The sequence below is a fragment of the Ambystoma mexicanum genome, chromosome 3p, assembly GCF_040938575.1.
Source record: "Ambystoma mexicanum isolate Mex_15411 chromosome 3p, UKY_AmexF1_1, whole genome shotgun sequence".
Taxonomy (NCBI): domain Eukaryota; kingdom Metazoa; phylum Chordata; class Amphibia; order Caudata; family Ambystomatidae; genus Ambystoma; species Ambystoma mexicanum.
The window spans coordinates 246,668,714-246,682,592 of NC_090925.1; the positions used below are offsets into that span (position 1 = coordinate 246,668,714).

Consider the following 13,879-nt stretch of genomic DNA (forward strand, 5'->3'; position numbering starts at 1 on the left):
TTCTCCCATTCATTCCAGCCTAGCTGTCAATCACACAGCAGGGTGGCTGTCCTTACCTAACAGCCAGCCAATCACCTTTGGGTGCATTCCTGTAACCAAGAGGATTAAGCACATGGAGTTTCGGGCACCTCCCTCACTTCCTGCCCCTGCCAGACATACTGGAGCCTCGTGAATCCTGCCAAAGACAAAACGAACAAAGGGACCAAACCTGGTTTGGCGCGCAGAGTAAATCTCAAGAAGGACCTTTCCAGGAAGAAATGGCGAAAAAAGACCGGGCCATTTTGACGAAATGGGCACCCATGAGTGCCTTACTGTGGCTGCGAATGCAGTCCGCGGTAAAAACACACAATGGTAGTAAAAAGTAAACCACTGCCACCAGCCATTAATTGTAGAAAGGGTAACATAAAAATGTTACATGAGAAACTAGACCATGGGGATACTAAGTAACCCCTCCAGCACCCTATGATAAGATACTGTGTTCTGGGTCTAGAAAGTTACAAAATGTAAGTCAATTCCGCTTCACTGCTCTTGGAAACAGTTTATCCAAGAGCAGGTATTTAAACCTTTGGGAAATCTAAGAGACTTCCCTGTGCCACTGCACTGAAGGTGCTGTGTGGCACAGTGTAAAGATGCCTATGGAGTTTGTCAGACTCCAAAGTTAAAAGAAACACAGTCTAAATCACAACAAAAATACGTGAGCGTGAGAAAAAGGGCTCACTCTGTCCATGCTAGAAATTAAAAGTCCTGAAGTCCAGCAAAAGAGCTGTGGGTCTCTAAGGTAGACGGTACTTAGCACATTTTTGAGAATTCTCCCTAACATAAGGGCACAGTACATTTACCTGGATGACACTTCTTGCACTTCTTGGGGTTTCTTAATAGAAATTTTCTTTTCCGGGCTTCTGCAGATGGAGTAAAGCCACCATCGCAATACGTTGGAGGATAACATTTGCTATTTCCGCTACATATCAGCAGGCCTAGTTACCTTTGCGAACTCAAGTTCAGTGGCAAAGTGGCAATCATCAAGAGGTATCACCACCTCTTGGGATGAGTGCAAGGGCATCTCTTCCACAACATCTGCAATGTGGCCACGTGGTGACACTTTACACATTCCTAAAACACTACAAATTGCTAGTGGATGGTGTCTCTTCTGAAAGATTTGTGTTAGCAGTATGGTCAACTGCATCGTTAGGAATGTCTCATGTACATTAAACGACTAGATGTGCAGGAAGAGGTTTAGTGTTATTGATTTTGGAAGATGGACAAAGAGGTAATTACTTGGTTACTTACTGGTAATCTTTATTACACTATGTCCAGCTTTCCTTTTCTGAGACTTTTGTTACCCTACTCCGCTGAGATCTTACTTTTAAAAGCTGTTCCATATGGAATGGGGAGTGAACAGTACTTTTGCAAATTGTAGGCTACTTTTTGAATCTTTATAAAGGGCATGGAGTCTAAAATGTATTTACTAGAAAATAAGTAGAGGCCAGAAAAAGGGTCTCTTTGGTGGTCTCTCTTCGTAACAGAAAAGGGGAGCAACAAGTGCCTGTCTCAAGGAGAAGCCTTTCATTGCATGGATGACTGTGACACGGAAGACTGAACTTAGAGTAATGCATGTGACAAAGAATGCTTAATGTGGTAAAAATGATCTGCAGGACAGGTGAGAAGCAAACATTTTACAATTTATCTTTATAAACGACTGGCAGGCGATTTGTGCTTTGGTAATTACAACATTTTTCAAAACCCTAATTCTACCAGTATTTATTAGCTACATCCCTAACAAGGTACCATGTGAACAGTCCATAAAGAACATGGAAATAAAAAATAAAAAATCTCCTACAACTTTAGTTGATGCAAATGTTCACATGTTGGGTCTTACTCACCGAAAAGAGCTCCCCCCTGGATCTTTCAGTTTATTTCTCTGTGCTGCAGCCGCTTGTGCCGAAATCGTGGAAAGAGGTTTGCTACCGGGTAATACTGCTGGTTTTACCATGGGAACTGTCATAAAATAAAACTGTTGATTAGTTTTAAGTGCTGATTCAGTGCTGGAAACTGGTTCAGCTCTTTCCAGGGAACAGTACATTCAAATTCAGACAAAAAGCAGAACAGACTTTTAGAGAGGCATTTTAAGTTTCAAGGCAGGGCTTAGGAAAATGCAACTGAGTAGACTAAAAAGAGTGTGGATCACTAAAAAGAAAGCATCAGAATGGGGGTTGATGGGAGGAAGAGAATGAGTTACTGATGGATCAATAGAAGGGGGAATAATGTGGTAAGAATGCAGGTTCAGTGCAGTACAGAGGAGCAAACTTATCAGCTGCAGAAATAGCCCACTAAAAGGGGGGGGGGGCTTTGTTGATAGCAAAACCGTTCTATGCAATAGGCTGGCCTCAATTACTAGGTAGGATAGTTTGAATTACAGGCGAGTATGTAAGGCTTAACGTTAGACCTAGCCACTTTAAACAGGCCTCAAAGCTTGCTTTCACTAGAAATGAATTTGCATGTCATTCATTTGCTTAGCAGTCGCAGAGGCTGGCAGCAAGTTGCAAACTACTCGTTCCCAGAAGCATACAGCAAGAAATTAGCAGCCTTCAATACTTTAGAGTTCAGGAAGGGAAGCTCATGGGTGCTGGGGGAAGGTAGTGACTGCACAATAATTTTAAAATTCTGCACATTAGTTATTTAACAAGTTTACTGATTGTTTCAAAATGCCCCATGCAGTTTTCAAAATGCCATTTTGCACATGTGAGCCTGAGAAGAGGTTTGAAGAGTTGCTAAGATGCAACATTAAAATGGTAACTTGTCAATGGTGCAAGGCTCGTTCAGTGTCATAATTGTAAGAGATTGCATTCTCTTAAGAATAGGATGGGGGTGACGAGTGGAAGATTAATAAAGATCCGCTGGTCATCTCAAATGTCTCAATGTTTTGCCACTATGGTGTGGGAATTGGGGATTGCACTGTGATGTCACAGTGGTGGTCGAGGGTGATGTCATGATTTGAAGGGCCCGATAATTCCTGGATAATGTATGACCTCCGCTATAGGGGAATAACGTAGCTCCACCAATTAGCCTTACTTGGAGGATTGACCAAATGTTGCAATGTGACTTGATGTGCTGACTAGTTTGTACGATTATAAAAGCTTTCAATCTGGGGGCATACATTCGACAGCGCATTTCATGCAGTTCTGTTCCACATTCTGTTAGAATTTCCCTTTCCCAGCTGTATCTGAACCCAGAATAAATAGTGTTATTTCTTGCCTGGTGTACACTCCTTTTTTTAACTACTTTTGTAATTTGTATTGGTGAATTCCGAGGTGAGCCGCAGTACACAACACAGGCCTCTGAGAAGAAAGTAGCCACTAATCAGACCAAACAGATGTATCGGATAACGATGAGGTCTCACAATATCACCCAATCAGTATATTGCTCTGTTAGGTAAGATTTTCATATTTGTGATAAATCTTCCTGACCTGTGCCAATCCCAGAACTTTCTGCTTGGACTTGGCAATTATTTTCCCTTGTCCCTAAGTGAAGGGGAATCTTTTTCCCCCCTCAGCTAGTCTTTTACTCTTTTTATGGGTGACCTTTTTATGTCTCTCCATGTTGTGTGGTTGGAGTTATAGTTTCCTCTAGTGTTTGGCTTAGGCTGGGTTGCCCCTTTGGGCTTCCTGGTTAATTTCTCTTTAATGTACTTGGATGAACTACTGTTTCCAAGGGATAAAGAGGGATTTTCACTCACTTTACATTGTACATAATGGGCCAGCACACCCCACCTGATGGGGAGTGCTGGGGGATACAAGCACCCCTTCTTAGTTACCTGGTAACATTTTTTGTTACAATTACAAGTGACTGAGAAGGCAGGAAGCAAGGGAGGAGCCCAAAACTCTGCAGCCCGTTGTCTTTCACCTTGCCTGAAAGGAACAAACTCCTAGTGGGGGTCTGGCTGTCTTGACTCGACAGCCAGACCAGCCCCTTTCAGTAAACTGCAGGGAGAGATTGCAGAAATTGTGGTGTAGTTCCTGATAAATACTCTGAACATGGAAGCTGACAAGTTGACCACTGTAGCTGAAACTGAAGAGGAAGATGAAGAAAGGATGTCTGTAGCAATTTCCAGCGACCAGAGAGCCTGCTCTGCAACTGGAGCCTGATGTAAGCCTTCCTTCCAATCAACCTTGGGGTCCGGAATGCGATGATTCCTACCCTGGAGCTGGTGCGATCCACTAGTCTAAAGAAGTGTGGCATTATGAGCCATCCTATAACTTGCTGCAACCTTGCTGGGCTGTAAACCGACAATACCCATGGACCGAGCCCGAGTGTGGTGCAAAGTCTTCCGAATTCTGAGTCCAGCTGAAACTTTGATGACTCGACCTCCAGAGACCAGATTCGAATCCCTGAAGTCCCCTTCACCACAGTGCAGGACCGAGAGAGTGAAGCGAATCCGACCAGCAATATTAGTTTTTTATCTGGGTGCTGTAAAAAGGCACCAAATACACAGAGCCGTGGGAATCTGAAGAAACCTTTGCTGGAAGCCTCCCCTAACGACTGCTGCTGCAGGTTCCCGTCCAGTTCTTTCGTCTCCAGACTAAGAATCCAGGGATGGTGTCCTGTGATGCTGCATCCTCAAGGAATCCACTCTGAAGCGCTTTTCTTCAAAAGGTACCGTGTAGAATTGGGTAATACTTACCTTAAGTATGGTGTGCAATCCTGTGAGGCCGAGTGGGTGATTCGGGTTAGGAATTTGCCCATAGCTCTTGCCCAGGCCGAAGGCTGGAACACATAGGGAGCCTTCTTGGAGGTCCCTGAACACTAACTCTAAAACTGAATACTTGTTTAAGAAGATCTCCTATTGAACTTTGACTTTCCTGCAACTGAACCATATCTCAACCTGCCTACAGCTGGTACCTAGGTCCCTGTTAGGCAAAGTTTGTATGCAGTACCCTCGGGAACACTACAAACAACTCTGACTACAGGTATAGGAGAAACAACCTTTGGTATAAGCTTGTACTACACAGTAGTTTTGGTAGCGTGTTGAGCAGCCAGGCTGATCTCAAGAGGGGTCAATGTGAGCTGTAATGGAGTTACAAAGAGATTTACAGTTACACGTATTCAAATAAACTCTTACACTCAAGGTGTCTTGAATAAACAATTATAAATGTATTCAGTTAGTTAGAATAAGCCTTCTTCAGACAGGAGCAATATAATAGTAACACTCAAATACACTTCATGAAATACACACTCTTAATATCTCTAAATCAGTAGATACCCTTTTGGGGTGGCCCACAGACACCATCTACACCCTCAGATGACTTAAATTGTTAGGGTGCTGGGGGCATTAATATATATCACGTTGCATTTAGAATCATATGGTAATAAGTCAAAAGGAAAAGATTACAACATACAAGAGACCACAAATATTCTTAAGCAGGCAAATACTTTTGGATCCCCTTTTGGATCCCCACAGAAAGAGTCATTCAGTACAATAGGCTAAGCCAAAGTCAATGGGCAAAATTCTTATATAGGATGAAGCACCTCTGGTAGGTAAATGGAAAAATCTTTGCACAATGTTTTAGAAGTCTTTGAAGAAAAGAAGAATCAAATGTAGGGCCACAAGCTGATTAGACTTGAGTGGTACAAGATGCAAGCAACTCTACTGAAAGAGGCAAGTTCTCTCAGGACTTTTTACAGTACCTTTAAAATGAAGAAAAGATGCAGCAGATGTCTGCTGTTCCTGGGCTCCCCAGGTCTCTCTGTTCCTGGGCCTCAGTCGTGGTGACAAGAGGGAGGACGTCGGGAGACTCCTGCAATGCACTGATACGGTCAAAACTCGCAACTGGAAAACTTCACTTTCAGTGGCTGTTCAGTGTTTCAGCTCCTCGCGTCTACCGCAAACAGAAACACCGTGGTTCCTGGCTGTCGAGGTGGACTTTCCTTGCTTCTGGGGTCCTGCACTGTGGTGAGGGGGCTCAGGCTCGGTCAGTCCTGCTTCCTGGGAGTCCAGAGGATCTTCCTGGAGCTCTTGGCCAGCTTGAAAGCAATGCACAAAATCTGACTGGCTATACGGTTTCCAGAAGCAACTCTGTGCAAATTCAACCAGCTCCGAGATGGATGTCCAGGGGGCTGACTTTGGAGTTGATTGGTACCACCAACTCAAGGGGAGAAGTTGTCCTTGCAGGGGCTTCTCTGTCAATACAAATTTGGCATTTCCGCACTGCAACAGGGCTTCACCGGGCAAACCAAAGGTCCAGGAGTTGCAGCAGGTGTCCTCTTCAAGTTCTTCTTCGGTTCCTTCGTCCAGTGGTCGACTCTGCCTTCCAAGCCAAAAGCCTCACCTTTAATTCAGTTCTCTCCCATTCATTCCAACCTCACTGTTAGTCACCCAGCAGGGTGGCTGTCCTTGCCAGACAGTCAGCCGGCCAATCACCACGGAATGCATTTGGGTCTCCTAAGATACTAAGCAGAGGGAGTTTTGGGCACCTCCCTCACTTCCTGCCTGCCCCAGACACCCTGGAGCCAGAGGCGGGCTTCACTCATGAATCCCGCCAAAGGCAAAGCGAACAATGGGACCAAACCTGGTTTGGCGCGCAGAGTAAATCTCAAGAAGGACCTTTCCACAAAGAAATGGCGCAAAAAGAAGACCGGGGACATTTTGACAAAAATGGCACCTTTGGGTACTCTACTGCAGCTGCGAACGCAGCCCGCGGTAAATGCACACAACGGTAGTTAAAATGAAACCACTGCCACCAACCATTCAGTGAGGAAAGGGTAACAAAAAAAATGTTACATGAGAAGCTAGGCGAAGGGGATACTAGGCAACCCCTCCAGCACCCTATTGTAAGATAGTGTGTGCTGGGTCTAGAAAGTTACACATGTAAGTAAAGAAAATTTCACTTTACTGCTCTTGGAAATAGTAGTTTATCCAAGAGAAGGTATTTAAACCTTGGGGAAATCTGAAAGACTTCTCTGGGCCACTGCAAATAAGGTGCTGTGCGACCCAATGTAAAAGCTGATTCCTATGGAGTTTGTCAGACTCCACAACCAAAAGAAACAGTGTACAAAATCACATTGAAATACATGAGCGAGTGGGAAAAAGGGTCCCACTCTCGCCAGGTTGAAAAAATCAAGTCCTCAAAATCCAGCAAAGTTGCTGGGGGTCTCTAAGGTGGAGGGAATTAACACATTTCTGAGAATTCGCCCTAACAGTCCCTCTTCTGCCTCTAAGAGAACTCTTGGAATAGACTAGGGAAGGACTGGATAAGAAAAGGATTCTGCCTTGAAAGTATAACAAGTGTAAAGGTACTTACTTGTTAAAGACGTTCGTGTGGTAACTGTATCTCTGTGAAAGACGAAGTTACAAAGTGTCATTAAGTTTATTCTTACCCTTGAGTTGCATTATGTCCCTCTAAAAAGTGAATAAGTTGACTTTGAATGGTGTTTCTCCGTTTGGTACGGTTTTATCATTGCTTAACTGAATGAGTGTAAAAAGCTTATCAATAGGGTTTTAACTTCCTTCAATAACCTTGTGTGATTCTTAAAGTGTAACATTGGGATTTGCTTTCACTTGTCTGCTTGATACAGATACAAAACAGTTTCAGTGTTTATACCTACCTTTTTGTAGCTGGAGGCTCCTTTGAAAAGTATATAGGTCTTACTCACCTGGATGAGCTATTGCTCATCTAAACGTGTACCCCTGGGTTGTGCTTCTCTGAATTGCCATGGTGCTATTCGAAAATAGTTTCATGAAGTACTTAACTTAGAAACTGTATTATACACTTAAAAGTATACTGGTAGAACTAGCGATTAGATAAAAGATAGTTTTGTGCCAATAGGTCAATTAACTCCCTTGAAATACATTGTGTCTTTCTTAAAGTGTATTAGGGTTTTGCTTTCCCCGATTTGCTTAGTGCATTCAGAAATATTTGAGTGTTCATACTTATCATTGAGTAGCTTGAGGCCTCTCCAGAAAGTATATGAGTTGATTTACTAGCTCTGAACTGAGTTTTAAAAAGTAATGTTGCAAGGAGTATGCTTGTTACAGGGCTGGTTTATTATGTGATTTCATAACCGAGTGTCACTGCACGACTGACAGGGTCTACTACCATTGAAATACTGATTTTATTCTAAAAGTATATCTAACCTGGTCTTTTCCCGCAAGAATAGTATATTAGTATCATGAATGTATAACCTTAGGTTTGACTCACCTTGACTTGCTTCTTGCTCCTCTAAATAAGGTTATACCTTGGTTTTCATACCATCGGTATTCAGTTGGTTTTTAAGATTGTGTTTATACGATTTTATAGTACTTACTTAGCCAATAATTATCTTGGTCTACTTATATTTAAATAAACCCTTTATTTTTATAATACATAGTTTGTGTTTCTTGGACCACAAGTATGCTACAATTTCTTTGTACCAAGCTACAGCCCTCACTCCCTCTTAAGATAAGCCTGGCAGCTCTATCCATTCTACCAACATTCTCAGGTGCAACAGCCTTATACTAAGGGTGGAGCTTATGTACCGTCTCAGATGTATTGTTTTACGAAGCCCTTAGGTTGGACTTTAGAAAAACTGACCGAACATGCTCCACTTGGAAAAGCAATAAAGAGATGGGTGTGTACACTGCACAACTTTTTATGTAGGTGTAAAGACTGGAGGGGGGTAATCTGTACTCCTGCCCTCTATATGGCAGAGTAGAAGCACAGAGCACCCCAGCCAAGATTCTCTATTGTTGGTAGCAATGGACGAGCAATCAAGGCTTAGCTCTCAGGAGGTGATGCGGGCCGGTTCTTAATTACAGTGTAGTCCCCAAGCACCCTCAAAGGAATGTTCACACACTATGTTCGGGATAACACAGTTCGTTATATAAATAAGGTTCACGCTATATACACATGCATTAACACTTTGTGCTCAGGCAATACTATAATGATAAATGTACAAGTTATATGTGGTACCACAATTACTCTTTGAACCATTTGACAGTTTCAAATGGCGTACACATCAATAGCAAAAGGTATCAACCATAGACTTGGGAAGAAACCAGATTGGTTAAACGATTGGCAGAATACTTGTCCAGTTACCGAGACACAGTTCTGTGTGAGGATCCCCCCTCCAAACCTGGGCAACCGGTAAATAAAGTATATCGACCAACCCAGTCCATATATTGTTTAGCAGAGTTCGATTTCCTTCTACAAATGTTCTACTACCTGGTTTAGCATAGTTAGTCGACGGGTCGTCGGCCGATCCTTTTTGAGTGAACTCCCTTTGAGGCAGGAGCCATGGATTGTCGAGATTCCTGGAAGAAAAGGTGAACAATGGCATTGAGGCAGCAGCTTCGGTCCTTGCGGTGCTCGTCGATGATTGGTCATGGACGTCCTGCGAAAATGAGGCATGCAGTGCACCTCGATGACGATAGTTTGTTGCCGCAAAGAGTCTATGAAGAACATAGGCCCAGCAAGGGCGTCAGCGATCGGGACTCAACCACAGCTGGCTTTCGGATCTTCGTTGGGTTCTTTGAGGACTTCGGGTGGCTGGAAACCCACTAGCGGATTCTCCTCAGTTTGTCGGCGACCTTGACTTTGTCTGGCAGGACAAAGCAGCCGACGGTGATGAGCAAGGGAATCCTTGATTCAAATATCTTAGGCAATGGAGCGTTGCGGCTCAGGTTGTTGACGTTGGTTGTCGACGCGATGGACTTCAACGTCTGGGAGCTTCGCTTCAGATTCCTCAGTGATCCCAGTCTCCGGTTGGAAGCATTTCAATGACTGACTTCCAGGGAGCCTTGGTGAAGGTTGTTCCCTCATAGCTTGGGAAGGTGTCTCCTAGCCAGGTCCTCTCTTGGATCAGGTCTTGGAGACACAACAGCTTTTGGATTGTGTGAAAGGAAAGCAGCAGCACAGCCTTCTTCCATTTGGGCTTCAAGGTTAAGCTTCCAGTTTCGACTTCAGCTTTTGAACAATTTGCATCAGTGAGAGGTCCCCAGATATATTGTTTGGTCTCTCATTCACTCTGCTGGGTCACACTCTGGCAACCAATCATTCAGAAGAGCAGGCAGGCAGTTAGCCAATCAGGCTCACAGTGCATACAGGCCATTCTTCTCCCTCCAGACACTCACAACAAGGAATGTGGATTGGGACAAGTGCCCAGCCATTCTGCACTCCACACTGCATGCATACCAGTTTCGGGCAGGGCTGTCTCATTCTTTGTGTCACATACCAGAAACTAGACACCCATAACATGAAACGCGTATTCATCACACACTCCATTCACCCAAGCCCCACCCCAAGGGTCTACCCACAACATACAGTCATAGGGAAGGCTCCAGCCAGTCTGCCTGTACTTCTCCACAATACCATATATGGAACTCCCCTGCCCCGCCACCAGCCAGTCAGAGGAAGGGACAGAGTCAGGGCTTCCCAGGTCTTTGGGAAAACAAGGAAACAGGCAATAGAAATCAAGAGGCCACAGGGGCCATATTGTCTCCCATCAGGAATCAACTGATTCCAAGGGCAGTGCATGGGTATCCCAAAATGGAGGACACTCAGAACACCTGTTCAGCATTAACTGCCACAAGCCCATACCCTGCTCTGTGGGCCACACACAGGTGCCCAAAAACATACACTAGGGGTACAGGGTTGTATACCCACCCATGGGTGTCATAAGGGTATCACAAGGGTCTATTCACCAAACCAAAAAGAGGAAGAGCTGCACTGCCAGGAGTCCCACATGGACTCCCGTGCAGAAAATAACAGAACACACATGATAAAAGGAGTACAGGACAAGGACATGGAGGCCCTGTCTCTCCAAAGCATTTCCAGCATCATAGGAGACATAAGCCCAATCAAAATGTAGTTCCAAGGTGCAAGGGAAAGATTTATTTCCACACAAATCCACTTGCTCCAGCAAGCAGCAGAAGGAGCAGATCAATGTCCAAGTGAAACATAACTGGACTCACGCCACCAACACTGCAAACATTCTTCAACAGACTGGTTCCCTTAGCTTGCTCTCTTTTAAACAACTTTATCCACCAGATGCCAGTCACTGACATTAGCCCTTACATTAGGTTTGCGAGATACATGAAAAGGTTAACCAGTGTTGGCAGTTTGTGAATATATACCACAAGAACAGTGTGCAGAGGCCATGATGGGATCCTCGTGCAGAACAGTGGCACACATCAGACTCAGAAAACACACTTGTATTCCCAGACTATGTTCAACTGACGCATTGCTCTTGGCATCCAATCTCTAGAGTTGCACTAGGCAATCTCAAGACACAGCACTTAGGTGTACATGAAAATAAGCTACTTTTAGCCATGAACAGCAACTGGAAGGCTTGGTGCACTGCACATTTACCTTCTGCCCAGAGATCTGGAGATAAATCCTGGGAAGATCAGTATATTTGATGGAACAGTGCTGTGACACACTGGAGAAGATTCTAAGATTCTCCACTTACCCGTCTGCAGCTGATTTAAATGGATTTGTTGTGGCGTCGTCAGCATTATGCGGTTATGAGGTTGCCTTAGAGCTACCATCGGTGTTTGCGTTAAAGTCACCTGTGGTGGCCGAACCATGGATCCCGGTTTATGTGTCTGCTGGATGACCTGTACATGAAAACAAAATAAAATAGTGACAAACAATAGTCTAAGGGACATAACATAGAAAAAGGAAATGTTATTCAGAACATACTCTGAGGAGGCATTCCAAGAAGCCAAACTAAAAGGAGCAATCGGTTTACACTTAAAGGTCTTTGACCAAACTCTCAATGGTAACGTAACTGAGTAGCTAGGCTTAGGCTCAGGAAAAGGTGGGCTTGGTTTGAAGTGCAATCAAGGGTAAAGTCAGTTAAGGAACAGAGGTCCACCCAGAGAACTACAAAAGTACACTATTAACACAAACAATACATAAAATAAACACTGCCGGTAAGTAAAATCACTATAAAACTTATGTACCACAGTTTTGCATCACATATGGTTTACCTTTAACTTTAGGATGCAACAGAGTTGATCATAGGCATATACATTGTATATAACAAAAAAAAAGTGTGGGGGCAATAAAACCATTACGAGACATTGTGCAGCCATTAAAATGGTGGGTCCATAAACACATTAAAAACAATGCTTAGGAAGCCCATCCCTACCCCTTTCAGAATCCAGTCTGCTACAAGCAGGTGATATTATGAAAACAATTTCTTTAAAGTCACTGTAGCAAGGTCCCGGTTAGCCCTTCAGCTATGGAGGTGGCAGTGTACCAGTCCAGAGGGCATAGATGAATGAAGAGAGGAGCCATGATCCAGCCTGGTACCATCACCTCCTTCGACCCAGTTAGGGAGAATTCTCAAAAATGTGTTAATTCCCTTCGACCTTAGAGGCCCCCAGCTCTTTTGCTGGACTTTAGGACTTTTTATCTCATGTAATTTTAATGTGATTTATTCTGTGTTTCTTTTGACTTTGAAGTCTGACAAACTCCATAGGCATCATCTTTACATTATGACACACAGCACCTTCCATGCAGTGGCACAGGGAAGTCTCTTAGATTTCCCAAAGGTTTAAATACCTTCTCTTGGTGGAACTACTGTTTCCAAGAGCAGTAAAGTGAAATTGACTTTACTTACATTTGTAACTTTCTAGACCCAGTACACACTATCTTACAATAGGGTGCTGGAGGGGTTACTTAGTACCCCTTTTGTCTAGTTTCTCATGTAACATTTTTATGTTACCCATTCTACAATTAATGGCTGGTGGCAGTGGTTTACTTTTTGCTACCATTGTGTGTTTTTACTGCGGGCTGCGTTTGCAGCCACAGTAAGGCACCCATTGGTGCCCATTTCGTCAAAATGGCCCAGTCTTTTTTTGCCATTTCTTCCTGGAAAGGTCCTTCTTGAGATTTACTCTGCGCGGCAAACCAGGTTTGGTCCCTTTCTTCGTTTTGTCCTTGGCAGGATTCACGAGTGAAGGCCGCCTCTGGCTCCAGTATGTTTGGCAGGGGCAGGAAGTGAGGAAGGTGCCCGAAACTCCCTGTGCTTAATCCCCTTTGTTACAGGAATGTACCCAAAGGTGATTGGCCGGCTGGCTGTCCAGCAAGGACAGCCACCCTGATGCGTGATTGACAGCTAGGCTGGAATGAATGGGAGAAACCTGCATTAAAGGCAAGGCTTTTTGGCTTGGAAGGCAGAGTCCACCTCTGGACGAAGGAATCCGAAGAAGAACTTGGAAGAGACACCTGTTGCAACTCCTGGACCGTTGGTTTGCCCGATGAAGCCCTGCTGCTGTGCTGAAACTCCGAATTTGTCTCGACTAGAGAATCCCTGCAAGGACTACTTCTCCCTTTGAGTTGGTGGGACCAATCAACTCCAAAGTAAGCCTGTCTGGACATCCTCTGGAAGCTGGTTGCATTTCCACTGCTGCTGGAAGTGCCAGGGAGAGGAATACCAGATTATGTGGACCCGAGCGCTAGGAAGATCCTCCTGACTTCCCTGATGCAGGACTGACCAAGTCTGAGCCACCTCAGAGTGCTGGACCCCAGAAGCAAGGAAAGTCTGAGGTGTATCCGAGAACCACAGTGTTGCTATCTGCTGTCAGATGCAAGGAGCTGAAACACCGAAGGACCGCTGAATCGAAGTTTGCCCATTGCTGCCGCTGACCTTCCCATTGCAGAGCAGGAGTCCCCAGACGTTCTCCCTCTTGTCCTCACGACTGAGGCTCAGGAACAACAGGACCTGCAGAGCTGTACAGGAACAGAAGCCAGCTGGAAGCATTTCTTCTAACCAGAGGTACTCTAAAGTCTAAGAGAATTTACCTCTTGTTGTGTAGCCTTGCTTGCTCTCAGTCGAGACCCGTCTTGGTTACCTTGCAGAGTTGCTGAAGCTTTTCCCCTCACAAACCTCCCAGCTTGTG

At 44.5% G+C, this 13,879-nt stretch overlaps 1 protein-coding gene across 2 annotated transcripts in view; it reads right to left on the reverse strand.

Annotated features, from left to right (window-relative positions):
- Window positions 1-13,879, reverse strand: part of TAF4 (TATA-box binding protein associated factor 4) — an 809,251-nt gene that overhangs the window by 126,471 nt on the left and 668,901 nt on the right. For both annotated transcript variants that reach the window (XM_069650711.1, XM_069650712.1), the window contains exons 9-10: window positions 11,440-11,587; window positions 1,881-1,995 (exon numbers count right to left, since the gene is read on the reverse strand). In XM_069650711.1, the coding sequence (XP_069506812.1) occupies window positions 1,881-1,995; window positions 11,440-11,587 (263 nt within the window). The remainder of the gene's footprint in view (window positions 1-1,880; window positions 1,996-11,439; window positions 11,588-13,879) is intronic.